The sequence below is a fragment of the Suncus etruscus genome, chromosome 14 (assembly GCF_024139225.1).
Source record: "Suncus etruscus isolate mSunEtr1 chromosome 14, mSunEtr1.pri.cur, whole genome shotgun sequence".
Classification (NCBI taxonomy): domain Eukaryota; kingdom Metazoa; phylum Chordata; class Mammalia; order Eulipotyphla; family Soricidae; genus Suncus; species Suncus etruscus.
This window is the reverse complement of record NC_064861.1, coordinates 7,366,926-7,386,325: the sequence shown is the minus strand read 5'-3', so window position 1 is coordinate 7,386,325 and position 19,400 is coordinate 7,366,926. Positions and strand designations below refer to the sequence as shown.

The 19,400-nt window shown below is 44.0% G+C and overlaps 1 protein-coding gene across 1 annotated transcript in view; it reads right to left on the bottom strand.

The window, feature by feature from the left end:
* ENPEP (glutamyl aminopeptidase) overlaps positions 1-19,400 on the bottom strand; it is a 58,725-nt gene that overhangs the window by 9,966 nt on the left and 29,359 nt on the right. Inside the window, exons 9-13 of the mRNA XM_049786979.1 lie at positions 18,402-18,467; positions 16,235-16,383; positions 13,014-13,093; positions 2,498-2,634; positions 2,314-2,369 (exon numbers count right to left, since the gene is read on the bottom strand). Coding sequence (XP_049642936.1) covers positions 2,314-2,369; positions 2,498-2,634; positions 13,014-13,093; positions 16,235-16,383; positions 18,402-18,467 — 488 coding nt within the window. The remainder of the gene's footprint in view (positions 1-2,313; positions 2,370-2,497; positions 2,635-13,013; positions 13,094-16,234; positions 16,384-18,401; positions 18,468-19,400) is intronic.

The following is a 19,400-nucleotide window of genomic DNA, read 5'->3' as shown; positions in this document are numbered from 1 at the left end:
TTTTTTTGCCTACTAAAAAAACTAAAAAAAGTACTTATTGTTGGCACCTAATCCATAGTTCTGTCAATTACAGTGAGCATGTGCTATTACAGAAATTTAGTGGGAAAGAATTAGACATCATAAATATGGACATTTGAAAAAAAAAAAAAGCACTGTAGCAACGTTTCAACCAAAAAGACAGCCATTTAGCTCATGGTTAATTTCTGTTAAATAGAAACTACAAATTTTTTTGGTTTTGGCCCACACCCAGCAGAGATCTCCCTCTGCACTTGAAAATTACTCCTGACAGGCTCAGGGAACCATATGGGATTCTAGGGATCAAATCTGGGTAAATTGTACGCAAAGCTTTCCCAGTAAGACTCTGGCCACAGAAAAATTTTTTCTCTCCTTTTATTTGGTCCTTGGGCCATACCCAATGATGCTCAGGGGTCACTCATGCACTCAGAAATTGCTCCTGGCTTGGGGGACCATATAGGATGACAGGGATAGAACCAAGGTCCGTCCTGGATCAGCTGTGTGCAAGGCCAACATCCTATCGCTGTGCTACCACTCCGGCCCACAAACCTCAAATTTTATTTTATTTTTGTTTTTATATTTTTGTTTTTTGTTTTGGAACCCTGGCAGCGCTCAGGGGTTCCTCCTGGCTCTATGCTCAGAAATCACCCCTGGCAGGCACAGGGGACCATATGGGATGCCGGGATTCGAACCACCATCCTTCTGCATAGAAGGCCTTACCTCCATGCTATCTCTCCAGCCCTGAAACTTCAAATTTTAAGCTCACAAGTTGCTCATACTATGTCAATGTGCCATTACAAATGCAGCTTATTAAAATACCAATGATATGGAGGAGAGCCATGAGCGACTTCATGAAGCAGGAAGCTAAAATCACTCATCAGACTTTTATTTCCATGAAAGCTGATCCCTTTTATCAGAATAATCATAAAATGTAAAACTGAATTCTATCCTTCCACAAAATTGCAAATTATCACTGGCCCTTAAACATCCAATTCCTTCTATAACATTCTGAAATCATGTTCTCAAGAAAAAAAAAATCTGTTCTGTGCTAGCCAAAGTCTTCAATAAAGTTGAGATATGGAGCCATCCTTATAAAGTAACACACAGAAAGTCTAGCTTAATACAAAACTTATGAAGAATTCATTTAATAATCCTGATACGCTGAATGCTGTTTGAGCTGACTTTGCAAATGAAGAAGGACATCATCACACTTCAATTTACCTGCTGAGAGGAAGAATTCATTTTGGACACGAAAGCGGAAGACAGAAAAAAACAGGGATCCAAGCAATAGTTCAGTGGGGAGGACATTTACCTGCATATTCGTGCTTAATCCTGGGTTTCCATATGGTTCCCTGAGCCCACCAGGAGTGATTGAGTGATTTAAGCAGAGAACCAGGAATAATTGCAGAGCACTGGGTATGCTGGGTATGTCCCAAAAAGCAAAAACAAACAAACAACCAAACCAAACCTGCTCAAAAAATTTATGGGGCTTTCGGCCAAGGAGCTGAGCAAATCCACAAAGCCTTTCAATTGTATGTTCTCTGCTTTATGCATACAGTTTCTCAGAGAGCTGTTCGAGACTTTGGCACTTCAGAGAGTTAAAAGAGAACATCAATAACAACAATAATCAAACAACAATAACAACTAAAAAAATAGCCAATCACTTGCACAATGTTGTGATAGGAATTTAACTATAAAGAGCTGATTATTGTGGATCATTTCTGACAGCCAAAGTGCCTGTCTCATAAAAACAATTGTAACTTATCCTACCCTGTTTAAAAAAGACCAGGCACCTCCTTTCAGCACTTCATTTCCCTGCCTTATACAGTGTCCTGTACAACTAAGTGCTGGGTAAGTGCTAATTGTGGCTCTACTAGAATAGTATAACATAGAAAAAAGAAGGAAGGAATGAAAGAAGAGAGGGAGGAAGAAAGAGAAGTAAAAAGACAGGGCCCGGAGAGATAGCACAGCGGCGTTTGCCTTGCAAGCAGCCGATCCAGGACCAAAGGTGGTTGGTTCGAATCCCGGTGTCCCATATGGTCCCCCGTGCCTGCCAGGAGCTATTTCTGAGCAGACAGCAGGAGTAACCCCTGAGCACTGCCGGATGTGGCCCCCCCCCAAAAAAAAAAAGAAGTAAAAAGAGAAAAGAAGGAAGAAAGAGAAGAAAGAATGGGATAAAAGAGAAAGGAAGAGAGAAAGAAGAGATAAAATTTAAAAAGGAAGAAAGAAAAGAAGCAAGAGAAGGGAGGGAGGAAATTTAAAAACGGGAAATAATCCTAGTCTGGTTCTAGAACCCACCTTGCCAGGGCAAAACCATCATCAATAAAACTTGCACGATCAGCCGAAGAGAAACTCTGGAAAGCAGAAGAAAACCAAATAAGAAACAGGTTTCACAACAGGTTTCACGTAAGACATACTGAAAGAACATCCGGCAGTAAGGTGCTATCAGACCAGAGCTATGAGGCCCCGCCACTACTCTTACCTCGTTGTTGTTTTGGAGACTGTCAGCTAACCGGGTCCACACAGGCTCTTCATAATTGACCCGATAAAAGCCAATGTGGTCTGGGTTGATTTTGAGAAAAGCATTTCCCCCGGAACTCTGAGGTTCTAGATGGATTCCTGTGATAATAAAGAAACAGTCCTGAGAACCCTGTCTGTGAACACTGTAAAGAGAGACATTTTAAAGCTAGTGAGTCAGAAGAGAGGGAAAGAGGAACAGAGGAGTCTCAAGGAGATAAATCAAATTTGGATCCCAAACTTCAAAGCCCAAGTCTGACCCAGCTGCTCCGAACTGGAACCACTGACTGTAGCAGGAGCTGAAAAATAAATTGCATGTGAATAAGGGCCTAGAATTGCTGACCTGGCTGTCTGGCAGCTGACACTTGCCAAGCGCCTGAAATATTTCTGTGCTTGCCGACCATTTGGAACAAGGAGACGACATTCACTGACAGGGAAATACCACTTTCAAGGGGGTCCCCTCCTCTGCCTAATGAGGACAGATTAATTACCTAGCACTTCGGGAGGGGATCCGCATGTAAATGCTTAAAAAGATGCTTCAGTGGTTAAAAATCAACACTCAAGAGTTCCAACTTGATAGTACAGTAGGAGGTTGTTTGCCTTGCAGGTGGCCAACCCAGGTTCGATCCCTAGCATTCCATATGGTCCCTGGAGCCTGCCAGGAGTGATTCCTAAGCACATAGCCAGGAATGATCTCTGAGCACCACTGGCTGTGATCCCCCCAAAAAAATCAACCCTCAAATTCATGAAATATGGGCTACTGACAAGCAGAATAATGAGCTGAGAATCACTAAAGCTCTTTTAAATGTCAAGAAGGCTATGAGGTGAGGTGAGGTGAGGTGAGGTGAGGTGAGGTGAGGTGAGGTGAGGTGAGGTGAGGTGAGGTGAGGAGGGGGAATGACAGAGATCCAAGCAGAACACTTGGTTTTTGTAATCCCTGTCATACTGGTTTTTCTTACTCAATTTACCTTTACCAAGTCTTCCATGTTCTCACTTCCATTGATTGCCATCAATAGGCTTTTTGTCGAGGGATTGACCAAATGAACATGCTTTCCTAAAGTAATCTCCAGTATTTACAAAGGGCTCTAGTTCATAGAGGTTTTACAATCTTGACCTTGAAGGAATAGAGGCTTGCATTTTAGGTAAAACAAACAAACAGAAATAAAAGTAGAAAGCTCACTTACAACAATTGCTATGACTAGACATAAATAATATTTGTTGACCTCATTTCTTTGACTTTTTTGTGGGAGGGGCATGGGGAAAATCATTTCTAGCAATACTTGAAAGGTTGATAGAATGCTGAACACTGAGATCTACCCTACCACCCAGCCACATCCCCAGTCTCTCCCATCACTTTTAATCTATACACTTGGTTGCACAAACAAGGTACAAGTACTGCATGGGAAGACTTGGCATTTGTTTTATTTTGGGGCCACACCCAGTGGCACTCAGGGCCTACTCCTGGCTCTGAGATCAGAAACCATTCCTGGTAGGCTCAGGAGACCACATGGAATGCCGGGGATCGAACCTGGGTTGGCTGCATGCAAGGCAAACACCTTCCCACTGTGCTATTCTCCATCCCCAAGATTTGCTATATTTGAGGAATTACAAATCTTGTGCTATAAGTGCTGAGCACAAGACCGTGATGCTGGGGAAAAAAGGACTAGGGGATGTAATTTAAGCTAAAGACAGGCTTCTGGTGCCCATCTGAGATGGAAAGACAGACCCCAGAGACTCAGAGAAATAGCATGCTCCATAAAAATAGCATGTTTTCTAGAATAAACACTTTGACTGGGACATGAGAGATGTAGGGGAGAGAGTGGAAGATGTATTTGAGGCCACACCTGGCTGTGCTCAGGGATTACAACTGGCTCTGAGCTCAGAAGTGACTTCTGGCAGGCTCTGAGGACCATCTGGGATGTCAGGAATGGAAACCAGGTTGGTCATATTTATTCAAGGCAAATGCCCTCCCCACTGTGCTATAGCTCCAGCCAGATAATGGAAATTTTGCAAGTGTTTACAAGGTTTGGACATACACCAACACATAGTAGTGAGTCCGTAAGAAATGAGTGAAGTCCCTCAGCAGAACAAGAAGATGCTTTGGAACTTTTGAAGCAGGTACTGAAGGAATTAGAAACTTCTCCCTCACTCACAGAGTGCTCATCTTTCTGGGGCTGGAGAGATAGCATGGAGGTAAGGCATTTGCCTTTCATGCAGAAGGTCATTGATTCAAATCCCAGGATCCCCTATGGTCCCCCGAGCCTGTGAGGAGCGATTTCTGAGCATAGAGCCAGGAGTAACCCAGAGCACTGCCAGGTGTGACCCAAAAAGCCAAACCAAAAAAAAAAAAAAAAAAACCAATCCTTGTGCTATGACTTCCCAGCTCAGTGATCTTGGCTAGACTGCTGGGTTTTTCGTTGTCCCAGCTGACTGTAAAGAAGACTGGATAGTAAGCCCTCCTAGGGCCATTGTGAGGATTCCAGAAGAGAATAGTGCCGGCCCCCCAGTTAACAGATGGCAGCTCCCGCCCTTATTATGAAAAGGCACCTGTTCCCAAGCTCTATAAGCAGCAAAGCAAATATAAATAAGGTAGTTGAGGAGCTCCTGGCCAGGCATCCGGCTGAATCCTGTGCTAGCTGTTATTTGGGTGAGCTTCACATAGACCCAGCTTAGTCTGTCTTGGGTCATTGTGATTCTGGGGTGTTAAGAGAGACAGAGCTGAAGTCCAGGGAGTTGGCAGTTACAGCCTTTGCAACTTCACTTCAGGCCCCTTTTCTTTTCCTTTTTTTCTTTATTTTTTTTGTCTGTTTGTTTTTGTTTGGGGGCTACACCCAGGAGCGGTGCTCAGGGGTTACTGCTGGCTCTGCACTCAGAAATCTCCCCTGGCAGGCTCAGAGGACCATATGGGATCCCGGGGAGCAAATTCGGGTCTGTCCCAGGTCAGCCATGGGCAAGGAAAATGCCCTACCACAGTGTTATCGCTCCAGCCCCTCAGGCCCCTTTCTGAACAGTTGTCAAGAGCCAAACACTGGTGAGTGCTTTGTGGACACCATGAAGGAAGGCAAATAAGAGATGCCACTTTAAGTGAGCACAAAGAAGGGCCTGGGTTTCTTGCCTTCTGCTCATGATTTATTATTTTTCTGGGTTATTTTTTGCTTGATTTTTGTTTGGGGGTCACACCAAGAGACACTTAGAGGTTATTCCCTTCTGGTGATGCTTCCCCCCTTCTATTATTTGCTTATCAAGAGAGAGATTGTCGATGTAATGGCAGTTGGACTTGGATACACTCCCCTGTCATGCCAAGTATAAAAGGAAAAACTTGGAACAATATGGCAGTGCCCAGAATTGTGACCAGAGAGCACTTGCTGGCTGGCGGGGCTGATGATAAAGTGTCGGTAAGATGCTGCCTGCTTTGTATCTATTCCTCTCTTTTTTAATTGAACCTGGGCCTCCCCTGGTTACCTCTGGCCAATGAATCTCTCTTTCTCTCTCTATCTCTTCCTCTCTCTTCTCTCTATCCTCTCTTTTCTCTCTATCCTCTCTCTTCTCTCTCTCTCTCTCTCTCTCTCTCTCTCTCTCTCTCTCTCTCTCTCTCTCTCTCCCAGTCCCAGGCAGGTGTTGTTACAGGTTGGCATCCCAGGGCTGGAGAGAGAGCATGGAGGTAGGGTGTTTGCCTTGCATGCAGAAGGACGATGGTTTGAATCCCGGCATCCCATATGGTCCCCTGAGCCTGCCAGGAGTATTTTCTGAGCGTAGAGCCAGGAGTAACTCCTGAGTGCTGCTGGGTATGATCCAAAAACTAAAGATAAATAAATAAACAAACAAGTTGGCATCCCTGGGTGGGCTCCTGGGCTGGCATCCAGCAGCTGGGCCCCTGAGAGCCTTGCAGCACCAAGCTTTGGCAGCCTTAGGCTTCTGCAGCCCTTGCAGCAGCCAAGCAGCAGGTGAACTTGCAGTTTATTATAGTAACCTGCAGAAGCCCAGAAACTTTGCAGTTTACCACAATAAGTTCTATAAAATGGTCCTGAAACTGCAGTAACCTGCTGAAAATTTGCAGCAAGGGATTCTACAAATTTCTACAAAAGAGATGATTGATATTTACCTTCTCAAAATTTAATCTAGGGAAATTTAGTGTCAACCAAAACAGATTTAAGTAACAGAGCCTATAAAACAGTTCTTTATGGTGCAGTTTTATATAAATAATGATAATAAACTTTAGACATTTTTGACAGTTTGATAGCCTGAGATTCCTGGAGAAAGAAACATTTTTCTTTGCTGATGTAAATACTGTGCATATCCCTACTTTAAGCAAATTATTTTTAGGGTAAAATGACAGCATTTCTATCTTATAAAGTGTTTTATATCACTAGACAGTGAAACAGTAAAAGGTACAGAAGTTAGAAGAATGGAAATTCCATTCATTCCAAGAAATATGTACTGGCAGAACAGGATGTCTAATAAAAATACGTCAGTCTGGGGCCGGGAAGGTGGCGCTGGAGGTAAGGTGTCTGCCTTGCAAGCGCTGGCATAGGACGGACCACGGTTCGATCCCCCGGCGTCCCATATGGTCCCCCCAAGCCAGGGGCGATTTCTGAGCACATAGCCAGGAGTTACTCCTGAGCGTCAAACGGGTGTGGCCCAAAAAACAAAAACAAAAAAACAAAACAAAAAAAAATACGTCAGTCTATGTAAGTCCCTAAATTAAAAAATGCATGTCCAATATTACTTGATTAAAATGTTAAATATAAAGTCTACCAAATATTTGTAATAATGCATTTATAAGATAGGCAGAAGATGTTTGTCTAACCCATCCAGAATGCATCCTCAAATTTGAAAGGGATGAAATAGTCAGAGAGTCTAAAACATTTCCTGGGCTGTGCAAAGGACCTCCCAAACAAAACAAAACAAATCATTCCAAAAAAAAAAAAAATCATTCCTAAAAACATAAGGGTCTAACACCGTGGTGACCACCTGCTCAGGGTTCATTCCCAGTAGTGCTCAGTAAACCATATGGTGTTGAGGATGAAACCGAAAAGCATGCATGCCAGCTCATTAAGCTATTTTGGTGGCCCAGTTAAAGGGCTGTTTATGGGACTGGAGCAATAGCACAGTGGGTAGAGCATTTGCCTTGCATGTGGCCAACCCAGGTTTGATCCCCAGCATCCTATATGGTTTCTTGAACCTGCTTTGAGTGATTTCTTTTTTTTTTAAATAATAATTTATTTATTTAAGCACCGTGGTTAAAGATATGTTCCTAGTTGGGTTTCAGTCATAGAATCTATACCACCCTTTACCAGTGCAACCTTCCCACCACCAATTCCCCATTTCCCTTCCCCACCCCTGCCTGTCTCTCAGACAGGAACTCCACTTCTCTCTCTCTCTCTCTCTCTCTCTCTCTCTCTCTCTCTCTCTCTCTCTCTCTCTCTCTCTCTCTCTCTCTCTCTCTCTCTCTCTCTCTCCCTCTCTCTCTCTCTCTCTCCCTCTCCCTCTCCTTCTCCCTCTCCTTCTCCCTCTCCCTCTCCCTCTCATTGTTATAATAGCTGTCCATGCAGTTAGTGCCTAACTGCAGTCACCATTCTTTGTGGTAAGCTTCCTATGCTATGAGCTTCTGAGCACTGCCAGGGGTGGCCCAAAAACAAAACAAAAAAAAATTTTTGTTAAAATACTATTTTTTTAATTTAAACAAATTTATTACATACATGATTGGGTTTCAGTCATGTAAAGAACACCACCCATCACCAGTGCAACATTCCCATCACCAATGTCCCCTGTAAAAAGCTCCAATCCTTGAACATGTTTAAAAGGAGTAGAAAAAAACAACAATAAAGCCAACAGACCATAGGGGTTGAAATAACGACTGAGTGGCACAGTGGCAGGGCATTTGCCTTGCACGCTGCATGGACCCCAGGTTCGATTCCCGGCATCCTATATGGTCCCACCCCCACCCCCACCCCCGCCTGCCAGGAATGATTTCCGGGTGCAGAGCCAGGAGTAACCCCTGAGTGCCACCAGTTGTGGCCCCAAAGCAAAACAAAATGAAACAAAAAACAACTAACTAAGCAGAGTTCTTCCCCGCCAGGTTCCACACAGGCAACTGCTGAAAACACAGCAGAAGTGGCCAAAACCACTTTGGCCTGCCTAGGATGAGCCCAGTCCCTTTTCGGGAAGAGGGCAAGCCAGAGACTAGCGTTAACAAGGGAACAGTGTGGGAAAGGGTAAAAGGAGAGAGATAGAGAGACAGAGAGACAAAGAGAAAGACAGACAGAGACAGAGAAAGAGAGAGAGAGAGCATAGCTTATGTTGCAAACAGATAACTTAAACATGAGGAACAGGGGCTGAGAACGAGGCTCATAAAGTCAGCCGAGGTGGTGAGAGGAGAAATTCTTCAGGAGAAGCCAGAGGAGCTGGAGAAGCTTCCAGGCCTGTGGCCCTTCCTTCCTTCCTTCCTTCCTTCCTGAGTCTTAAACCAGATCATTTCTGTGGATTAAAGGGGGATGTAGGGCCCAGTGGGAAGTCCCACTAGTGGCCAGGAAACTGCTAATGGGTGAGTCAGTGTGGCCTGGGCTGGTGCTCCTCTGGTCCACTTGAGGCCTGTCGGTCATCTGCACCCAGGGCTGAGAGCTCAGGCTGTGCCCTAACAGAAAACAGGAAGTGGCTGCACGGCCTAGAAATGGAGCAGGCCCTTTGAAGTGGGGCCACAGGGTCTGGCTGGCTTCTTGTGGAGGAACCAGTCATGGCGCTGGAGTTGGGGAAAAGATGGGTTTGCTAACAGAGCACTGCAGCCCAGAGCCTCCTTATTCATTCATTATTAGTTCATTTATTCATGCATTCATTCAACAATTACTAGGACACCTCTGGAGATATGAAATATCCACCAGCATTACTATAAATTCCCTTCCCTTCAGGAAGAATCAATAAGGTAGGGAGAGGCAGTTAGAAGTAGAAAGAAAAGAAAGAGGATTAGGGTTTCACCATGAGGAGTGTCCCTGCCCTCTCAGCACTGTCTGTCACCACTGCCTTCCCTCAAGTCTGGCTTATCAGTCACTTCCTGGTGAGACCATGGTTCAAAGATTTCATTCAAGGGCTAGAGAGATGGCACAGTGAGGAGGGCATTTGCCTTGCACATGACCAACCCAGATTTGATTCTCAATATTCAATATGGTCCCCAGAGCCTGCCAGGGGTGATTTCTGAACAGAAAGCCAGGAGTAACCCCTGAGTTCCACTGGGTGTGGACATAAAACAAACAAACAAACAAACAAACAAAACCAATGAAACCCCAAAGATTTCATTCTCTCACTGATCCAGGATTCCACTCACTGCCACACATTCTAATTTAGGGCATCACCCCAGCCAGAAATGTTTTTTTCTCTAGGTTAATTTGGGATTTATCCCAATGCGCTGGAGGAAGAATGAATGAATATCTCCCATTATCTGGAGAATTCCCGGGCTTCCATTCACGCACTGCATAATGGCCATGTGAGTGCAGTGTTTATCTGTGTGCGGAGCTATCTGTGCCTCTAAATTCAATAGTCCAAGGGGCAGCCTGCCCAGTCCCCCTGCCTGCAAGTAACTCCTACAGCCAGTGGAGACAGTGTCATGAACTCATACTTTCTGAGAAGTCTGCCCCTAGAAGTCCAGGCCTTCAAAACCTATGCAGCAGGAGGAAGGAGGTTGCACCCAAGCGGTGCTCCCAAAACCCCTCCCAGGGATTCCTGGACAGTGGGGCTTTGGTTGAAGTACAGCTCAAGTGCTGTATTACTGAGCTGCAATGCAGCATGGGTGAGGAATAGACTTATATCCAACAATGCTTCTCAGGGGAGGCCATGGGGTGCTGGGATCCTACCAGGGCTGGCCCCATGCCCAGTAAGTAAGTACCTTTTCCCGCACAGTCTCTCTGGGCCCTCCTTGTGCTTCTGTCAGCACTATTACTTATTTTGAATAGTGATTGAGATTTTTTTTGTTTTGTTGTTTGTTGTTTCTCTGTTTCCCTCAGGCACATCTACTTTATGAAGAAGAAACCACTCAAAAGACAGAAAGCACTAGTTAGAACTGGGCACTTTAACATAACAAATTGGATGTAAAACATTAAGATTTAATGGCACCAGAGATTCTACAAGGATTCAGGATAGTATTTGATTCTGAGGATTGAAGCGTTTGTTATTACAGATGGTCCAGAAGAAGCTTAGATTCATAGAAGTAACAGGAAAAGGAATCTGACCTCAACCCAGAGCAGAGCTGGGAGAAAACATGGTCACATTCAAATAAAAGTTAGAATAAAAAGTGGGAAAGGCAAAAAAAATAAATAAATAAAATAAAATCCCACCTGGACCATACAAAAACTCTGCAGCATTTTTCATCAGAGCCACCTGCCCAGCTCAGACAAACACACTCTCAGTTCTCAGTGGGCTCGGCTAGGTATGACAGGGAAGCACTGATGGCCGGGCTGAAGTCTGAAGACATGGTGCAAAGCAAAAGAAACCACACACAGCTGGGGGCATGACTCTGGTGGGGGTCAGAAAATTTAGACAGAGGCGAGTCCCAAAAAATCACAGAACAGAGCACAGGCATTCAGTCAAAACATTTATAAACAGAGAATGAAAAGAAATAATCCAGCACAAGGCAACTACAGAAGGCCAAGAAAGCAGAATGTGTCTAGGGGGGTGAAGTCACAACCATATTTATCAACTTTACGGCAAGCTGGAGAACAGAGCATAGTCCTTGTTTTGATTATTTTACATGTATTTCCTTTCATTTCTGGGGGGTCAATGGAGAGTACAGGGCCACCGGCGCCACATCTGAGGGGCTTGGGGGTGGGGAGGTGCCCGTGCAGCGCTGGGGACTGAACAAGGCATTTGTTCTACCACCTGAGCCAGTGTTCAAACCCTGCCTGGTTTCTGAAGTAACTCTAAGATTTTTTTCAAGAAGGGAAAAGACTAATCGATGGCATAAAATAAGAAATAGGAAGTGAGCAGAAAAGTCCTCATTCAGGGGTTGGAGAGATAGCATGGAGGTAAGGTGTTTGCCTTTTATGCAGACGGTCATTGGTTTGAATCCTAGCATCCCATATAGTCCCCTGAGCCTGCCAGGAGCGATTTCTAAGCATAGAGCCAGGCGTAACTCCTGAGCGCTGCTGGGTGTGACCCAAAACACCAAAAAACAAACAAAAAAAGAAGGAAGGAAGGAAGGAAGGAAGGAAGGAAGGAAGGAAGGAAGGAAGGAAGGAAGGAAGGAAGGAAGGAAGGAAGGAAGGAAGGAAGGAAGGAAGGAAGGAAGGAAGGAAGAAAGAAAGAAAGAAAGAAAGAAAGAAAGAAAGAAAGAAAGAAAGAAAGAAAGAAAGAAAGAAAGAAAGAAAGAAAGAAAGAAAGAAAGAAAAGAAAAAAAAAAGAAAAGTCCCCAGTCACGGGAAATGCACAATGGTGAATGTTGTTGTACATTGTATGACCAACTCAATCATGAACAACTTTCTTTTGTTTTGGTTTGGTTTGGTTTTTGGGCCACACCCGGCGGTGCTCAGGGGTTACTCCTGGCTGTCTGCTCAGAAATAGCTCCTGGCAGGCACGGGGGACCCTATGGGACACCGGGATTCGAACCAACCACCTTTGGTCCTGGATCGGCTGCTTGCGAGGCAAATGCCGCTGTGCTATCTCTCCGGGCCCCAATCATGAACAACTTTATCTTTCTAACTGTATTATGTATAAACAGCCTTGTAACCACAGTATTTAAATAAAAATTAATAAAAATAAAACAACAAAAAGTCCCCTTTCAGTTTTAACATAGTCAGACTGTGAGGACTCTATGCTGAGGTGGGAGAAACACAGAGATGCCCAGATCTGGGAAGAATTTGGGACTTAGTAGAGATAATCAGGAGTCACTAAGGAGGCTAAGGCTGCGATTTAGGTGGGGAAATGGTAAGCTTGAGGCCAGAAAAATAGTGCAGCTGGGAGGGTGTTTGCCTTGCACAAAGTCAGCTGAGTTCAATCCCACGCGGCATCACATAGGGGTCTCTGAGTCTACCAGGAGAAATCTCTGGTGCAAGAAATCTCAGGTGCAAGCCCTGAGCACTGCCAGATATGGCCCCAAAACAATGTCGATGCCTGCTTTCATAAATACATTTTCAATGTCAGACTTGTCATGTAACATTTTAAGAAATGTAATGGAAAACTTCTCTGATATCAAGAAAGAAAAAAAGATGAGTGAGTAAAAGGAAGAAAACTTTACAGATTATCATAGATGGTTGGTTTCATGACTTTTCTCTTTGAACGGGACTATTAATCATTGTGTCAATTGTCATAAATTATTAAAAGGGCAGAAAAAGTTCTCATTATTGTAGATAAAGCTTTAGATTCATCAGTTATCTCATTAGTAAATGACTTAGAAAGTCTCTTGGCTGAAATTCACATAAGAAATCCCAGCTTTGTTTCTTTCTGCTTAATTTAACATGGTCCATTAATTCAAAGAAGAAATAATCAATAGTACTTACCTCCTGTATCTGACCGACCGTAGACTTTAATAGCTGACTGCTGACCTTCACTCCATCTAACTGGAATATTCCAGGTGTAGCTAGAGGTTATAAGAAAAAAAAAATTTTTTTTTTGTTTTTGGGTCACACTGGCAGCACTCAGGGGTTACTCCTGGCTCTATGCTCAGAAATCGCTCCTGGCAGGCTCAGGGGACCATATGAGATGCCGTGATTCAAACCGCTGACCTTCTGCATGCAAGATACCTCCATGCTATCTCTCCAGCCCCTCCAAGAAAGAAAAATGTTTAACTTTTCATTATTCCTCAAAGCATAAAGCATTTTCAAAAAGGGAAAATAAGGGCCGGAGAGATTGCACAGCAGTAGGGGGTTTGCTTTGCACACAGCTGATTTAAACAGACAGTGTATTGAATCCTGGCATCCCAAATGGTCCCCCGTGCCTGACAGGAGCGACTTCTGAGCACAGAGCCACTGGATGTGGCCTCAATACAAAAAAAATAATAATAATAAAAAAGCAAAAAAAAAAAAAAAGGTGGGGGGTAAATAATTCCAAAGTCAAAGGCAAGCATCTTTTCCTTGGAAGTGATCATTCAGTGGAAAGGAATGAACAAAACATTCCTTGGGAGGATGTGGACCATGTGACTGCAGCTTATTTCCCATGCTTCTCTCTAGTAGTCTCCAAAACAAATGAGCTAAGGATGGAGATTATTTTCAGTAGAAATATGCATAAATGAGTAAGCACACTGTTGACAGTACTAAGTACCTGGCCATGTTCTTGGTTTTTTTAAGTTACTTAGGTTGATTTATTGATCTTTAATATGATTTAATGTATTTATACATGTCAATTATATATATATACACATATATGTATGTGTATATACATATACCCTCCTTTTACCTTCCAGAAAAATCCATTTTGTAGATTTCTTTGTTGTTGTTGTTGTTGTTGTTGTTTGTTTTGGGGCCACACCCGGTGGTTCTCAGGGATTACTCCTGGCTATCTACTCAGAAATAGCTCCTGGCAGGCACGGGAACCATATGGGATGCCAGGATTCGAACCAACCTCGTTAGGTTCCCGGATCGGCTGCTTACAAGGCAAACACCGCTGTGCTATCTCTCTGGCCCCCATTTTGTAGATTTCTGAAAGCAAATCCCCTCTCTTGAACTATTTCAGATTCCATATTTATTGTCATGAGATAGTGCTTTCATTGTGGTTTGCACTAGAGTTTTTTTTTGTTTTGTTTTTGGGGCCACACCCAGTGACTCTCAGGGGTTACTCCTGGCTATGTACTCAGAAATTGCTCCTGGCTTGGGGAACCATATGGGACGCTGGGGGATCGAACCTCGGTCCGTCCTAGGCTAGCGCCAGCAAGGCAGCTCCAGCCCCTGGAGTACTATTTTTTTTTATATATTTAAATAAACTTTTTAATTGAATCACATGAAATACACAGTTACATTGTTGTTCATGATTGAGTTTCAATCATACAATGTCCAACACCAGTGCACATTTCTTGTCATCAATGTTCAGTTTCCCTCTCAATATCCTCTATCCGCCCATACTTGCACACATGTCCATGAGCTACATTTCTTGTCCATGCACATGGAGTGTTTCTAGAATTCACTCAGAAGACAGTCCTAACATGTCTTCTGCATGTTACATTTTCCTAACATGCTATGAGGAAGTTCTTTTAGAAATTACGTTGCAGCCACCCTACCACTCCCGATCATATTCTGCAGATGATTCTATTTTGGAGGGAGGTTGGGTCACACCCACCTGTGCTCAGTGTTCACTCCTGGCTCTGTGCTCAGCAGTCACTTCGTGAGGGTTTGGGGGGACCCTATGGTATGCCAGGAATTGAACTTGGGTTGATTTTGTACAAGAAATGCTCTCCCCTCTGTCTTATGGCTTGAGCCCCCAATTTCTCTTATGGTTTTATACGTTTAGAGTATTTACTTTCCCAATTTATTTGTAGTTCAATTTGTAAAAAAATTTTTTTGAACAGCCAAAAATATCATTTGCTAGAATGCTTTCATACTGTTTGTCCTTTCAAATGCATTCTGGTCTGAGTTCATGGGTAAAACAGTTGCTTTGATCTCAAAAATGTATTTCATCAACTGATTTTCATTTCCTAAATAATATTCTTTCTAGAAAGAGACAGGTTTGGGTGTGTTCATGTTGGGTATTTATTTACCTTTTATGCTTTTAGTCTCCCCTGCTCCCACCACACACACACACTCAGAGTTCTGTGATCCTTAATTGTCTATTGTTGTTTGAGAACAAAGGGATGAAATCGATTCTCCTTGGTGGCTTCTGTGCAGGGCTTAGACTGCCAAGTAAAGGAGTGGTTTGGGTGATCCTGTCACACACACCTCTCCCCGACTCCTTGAACAGGAAATCGAAAGGCTGGTCCACCCTGTGAACACCATCACCAAAGAGATTTGATCTGGGTGTCCCTACCAACCCCTTAGCTTATTGTCCCCATTGTGGTCCATTTCTGAGGCAAGGCGAAAGCTCTCTGAGTCTGCCTTGGTTTTGCCAAAAGTCTGCCCAGAAGAAAGGAAGGGAGGAAAGGGTATAGAGGGTGTCCTGAGCCTAGATCTGAATGTCTGGCTACTTCCAGCCTGGTTCTCACCAAGACCAGCAACCCCACTCCCACCCCAGGCCAGAGCGCCAAGCACAGCTATCACTTGACCTCCAGATCCTTCTCTCCTGGCTGCCACTTCTTCAAATCATCCCCCCCACCACCACCTGCTTCTGCTTTTTTTCCTGGGCTTCCGTGATGCCTGTAGCCTCCAGGTCCTGACTTTCTTTATGCTCAGGAGTTGCCATGTGTGTGTGTGTGTGTGTGTGTGTGTGTGTGTGTGTGTGTGTGTGTGTGTGTGTGTCACACTGGCAGCGCTCAGGGCTACTCCTGCCCCTACGTTCAGAAATCACCCCTGGCAGGCTCGGGGGACCATATGGGAGGCCAGGATTCAAACCACTGTCCTTCTGCATGCAAGGCTAATGCCCTACCACTGTGCTATCTCTCTGGACAAGGAATTGCTTCTTTGAGAACTTCCATTTCTTTGCTTCCAGTTCCTGGGCCCTGGACATGGTCAGACTGCCCACTGCCATCACCCCCAAAGACCCTATGCTGATGCAAATCTGCATGTGCCAGTGCAGAGCAAACCACCAGCCTTCCTGACACGTTTATCCTCCTCTCTTCAATGCATTCAAGCCTTACCCAAAGTTTGAAGGGGGCTGGGTAGGGTCAGCTTTGGAATCCAACAGAAAACGTTTCTGAACAACAGTCCTGCCGGTGACATCCAGCACAGGGTAGCCCATCTGATTAGTCCATGTGTCCATAACTTCTTTCACTGGCTGGCCACTTGCCTAAAGTGGGTTTTTGTTTTTAGAAAAATACAGAAAGCAATAAATAAAGAGAAGGGTAGAATGATTTAATAGAGAAATGATCAGTTGTTCAATGCTGATGCAGATGTGGGGCAAAGGGGACTCTCATTCTCTGCTGGTAGGAATGCCAATGGGTCGGTGTATCATTTTTTGGAAAGTAATAGTGGACATTCCTCAAAAATTAACCCTAAAAACTGAGCTTCCATGTACCCAGTAATAATGCTCCTGGGAATACACCCTAAGGGTCCCAAAACAAAGTTCAGAAAAACCCTCTACACCCCTATATTCATCGCAGCACTATTCATAATAACCAGAATCTGGAAACAACGCAAGAGGCGAGAACAGAAACTGTGGTACCTCTACACCATGGAATACTACACAGACATTAGGGGAAAAAAGAAGTTATGAAATTTGCTTATACATGAATGAATATGGAAAATATCATGTTGAGAAAATGAGTCAGAGGGAAAGGACTACACATAGAATGATGTCTCTGATTTGTGGGATATAAAAATAATATGGTAATAATACCCAAAGACAATAGATACAAGGAGCAGGAGGACTGGAAAAGAACTGGGTGCTGAAAGGAGGGCAAGTGATAGGCCAGGCATGATACCCCTTCAAAAATATTGCACATCACAATGTCTAAAAAGAAAAGGGAAAAGAGAAAAAGAAAGAAAAGAGGGAGAAGAAAATAGTTTGCCAAAGTGGCAGGGGTGGAGAGGGAAAGTGGGGGCATTGGTGGCGGGAAATGTGCACCAGTGAAGGGTGTTGGCCATTGTGTGACTGAAACTAAACCATGATCAACTCTGTAACCGCATCTCACAGTGGCTCAAATGAAAGATTTATTTTTAAAAAAGATTGGTTGTGGGCCGGGTAGGTGGCGCTGGAGGTAAGGTGTCTGCCTTGCAAGCGCTAGCCAAGGAAGGACCGCGGTTCGATCCCCCCGGCGTCCCATATGGTCCCCCCAAGCCAGGGGCGATTTCTGAGCACATAGCCAGGAGTAACCCCTGAGCGTCAAACGGGTGTGGCCCAAAAACCAAAAAAAAAAAAAAAAAAAAAAAAAAAAAAAAGGGCCGGGTAGGTGGCGCTGGAGGTAAGGTGTCTGCCTTGCAAGCGCTAGCCAAGGAAGGACCGCGGTTCGATCCCCCGGCGTCCCATATGGTCCCCCCAAGCCAGGGGCGATTTCTGAGCACATAGCCAGGAGTAACCCCTGAGCGTCAAACGGGTGTGGCCCAAAAACAAAAACAAAAAAAAAAAAAATAAAAAATAAAAAAGATTGGTTGTGGCTATGTGGATGGATCTGGAGAGGAATATGCTGAATGATGGAAGCCAGAAGACAGAAGCAGAATGATCCCTTATCTATAGGGTATTTTGTGTCAAATGTGAAAAAATGTATTTATCATATTTTTACTTGGTTTTTTTTTTTTTTTTGGTTTTTTTTTTTTTTTTTTTTTTGGTTTTTGGGCCATACCTGGCGGTGCTCAGGGGTTCCTCCTGGCTGTCTGCTCAGAAATAGCTCCTGGCAGGCACGGGGGACCATATGGGACACCGGGATTCAAACCAACCACCTTTGGTCCTGGATCGGCTGCTTGCGAGGCAAATGCCGCTGTGCTATCTCTCCGGGCCCATATTTTTACATTTTTTTTTTTTTTTTGGTTTTTGGGCCACACCCTGTGATGCTCAGGGGTTACTCCTGGCTATGCGCTCAGAAGTTGCTCCTGGCTTCTTGGGGGACCATATGGGACGCCGGGGGATCGAACCGTGGTCCGTCCTAGGCTAGCGCAGGCACCTTACCTCCAGCGCCACTGCCCGGCCCCCTATTTTTACATTTTTTACAAAAATTTCTACATGGGTTTTTGTGTGAAATCCTGCCATTATAATTGTATACCACAGTGCCCAAATCAAATTTAAAATGAGTAACTTATATAGAAAGCAAAGAAAAGAATTGGAAAATCCATTGTGAATCAGGATGTATTGAAGGATGTATTCTTCCTTACCTCTTCAAGGGCTGCCCAGAAATCCGAAGTTTTAGCATTCTGGAACTTGTATTTTTTTAAATAAATCTGTATATGAAATGGAACAATTGAGTTAGATAGAAGACAATATTCAGTTCTCTAAGAGCCACACTCTTTCATAATCACTAATGGATAGGACACAACAAATATACCCATGGTGAAATCAAAGTGTCTTTTAAACACTTGGCAATCTACAATACCAAGCAAATAATAATAATACATTTTAAAGCCTAAGTAATATTTTCTCTACTAACCAGATCATTTTGTCTCCTTCATTCCAGTAGAATAATGAACAGGATAAAGAGCTTAATTTTTTTTCTGGACAATCAATATAAGAAACGAATATATATGGATTTGGGCATCTATAATATGAGCTCTGAAAAAAATGCCTAAATTGATTTTTTTTTTTTAATTTGGGTAGTGCTGAGGAAGCACAGGGTGCCAGGCATTGATGTTGGGCCTCCCACATGGAAAGGGAACGCCTGTGCTCAAGCCCTTTGTATTATTTTCCAGTCCTCACTGCCCTTAGCAGCATGTTCACTGCTGTCCACGTCCCCTCCCTTTCCTGGTGCTATTTCTCAGCTACATCTCAGCTACAGAGTTCCCCTTCATTTGAGTGATTCAAGTGAAAATGTCAAAGTAACACAGACAACAAGTGTGGCCTGAGTTAGTGTTCAGCAAATGTTTTCTGTTAAAAAAACAACTTTATAGGACCAGAGACAGAGAGAGCTCAGAGCTTAATGAGGCTTTGCACTTGAAGGGGACCCTCCCACCCCCACCCAAAGGGCAGAACAGAGAGTTGCACCGAAGCACCAGTAGGTACAAAGAAAAGATTTGCCGTACTTTGGATTTTTATTTTGGGGCTTGTGAGCCTCACCCTGCCAATCTGCAGTGTTCAGAGGCCATTCTTGGGGGGGGGGGGGGAATGCTTGGAGGGCCGTGTGGTGCTGAAGATGAAATCACTCTGGTTCTTGGAGCTAT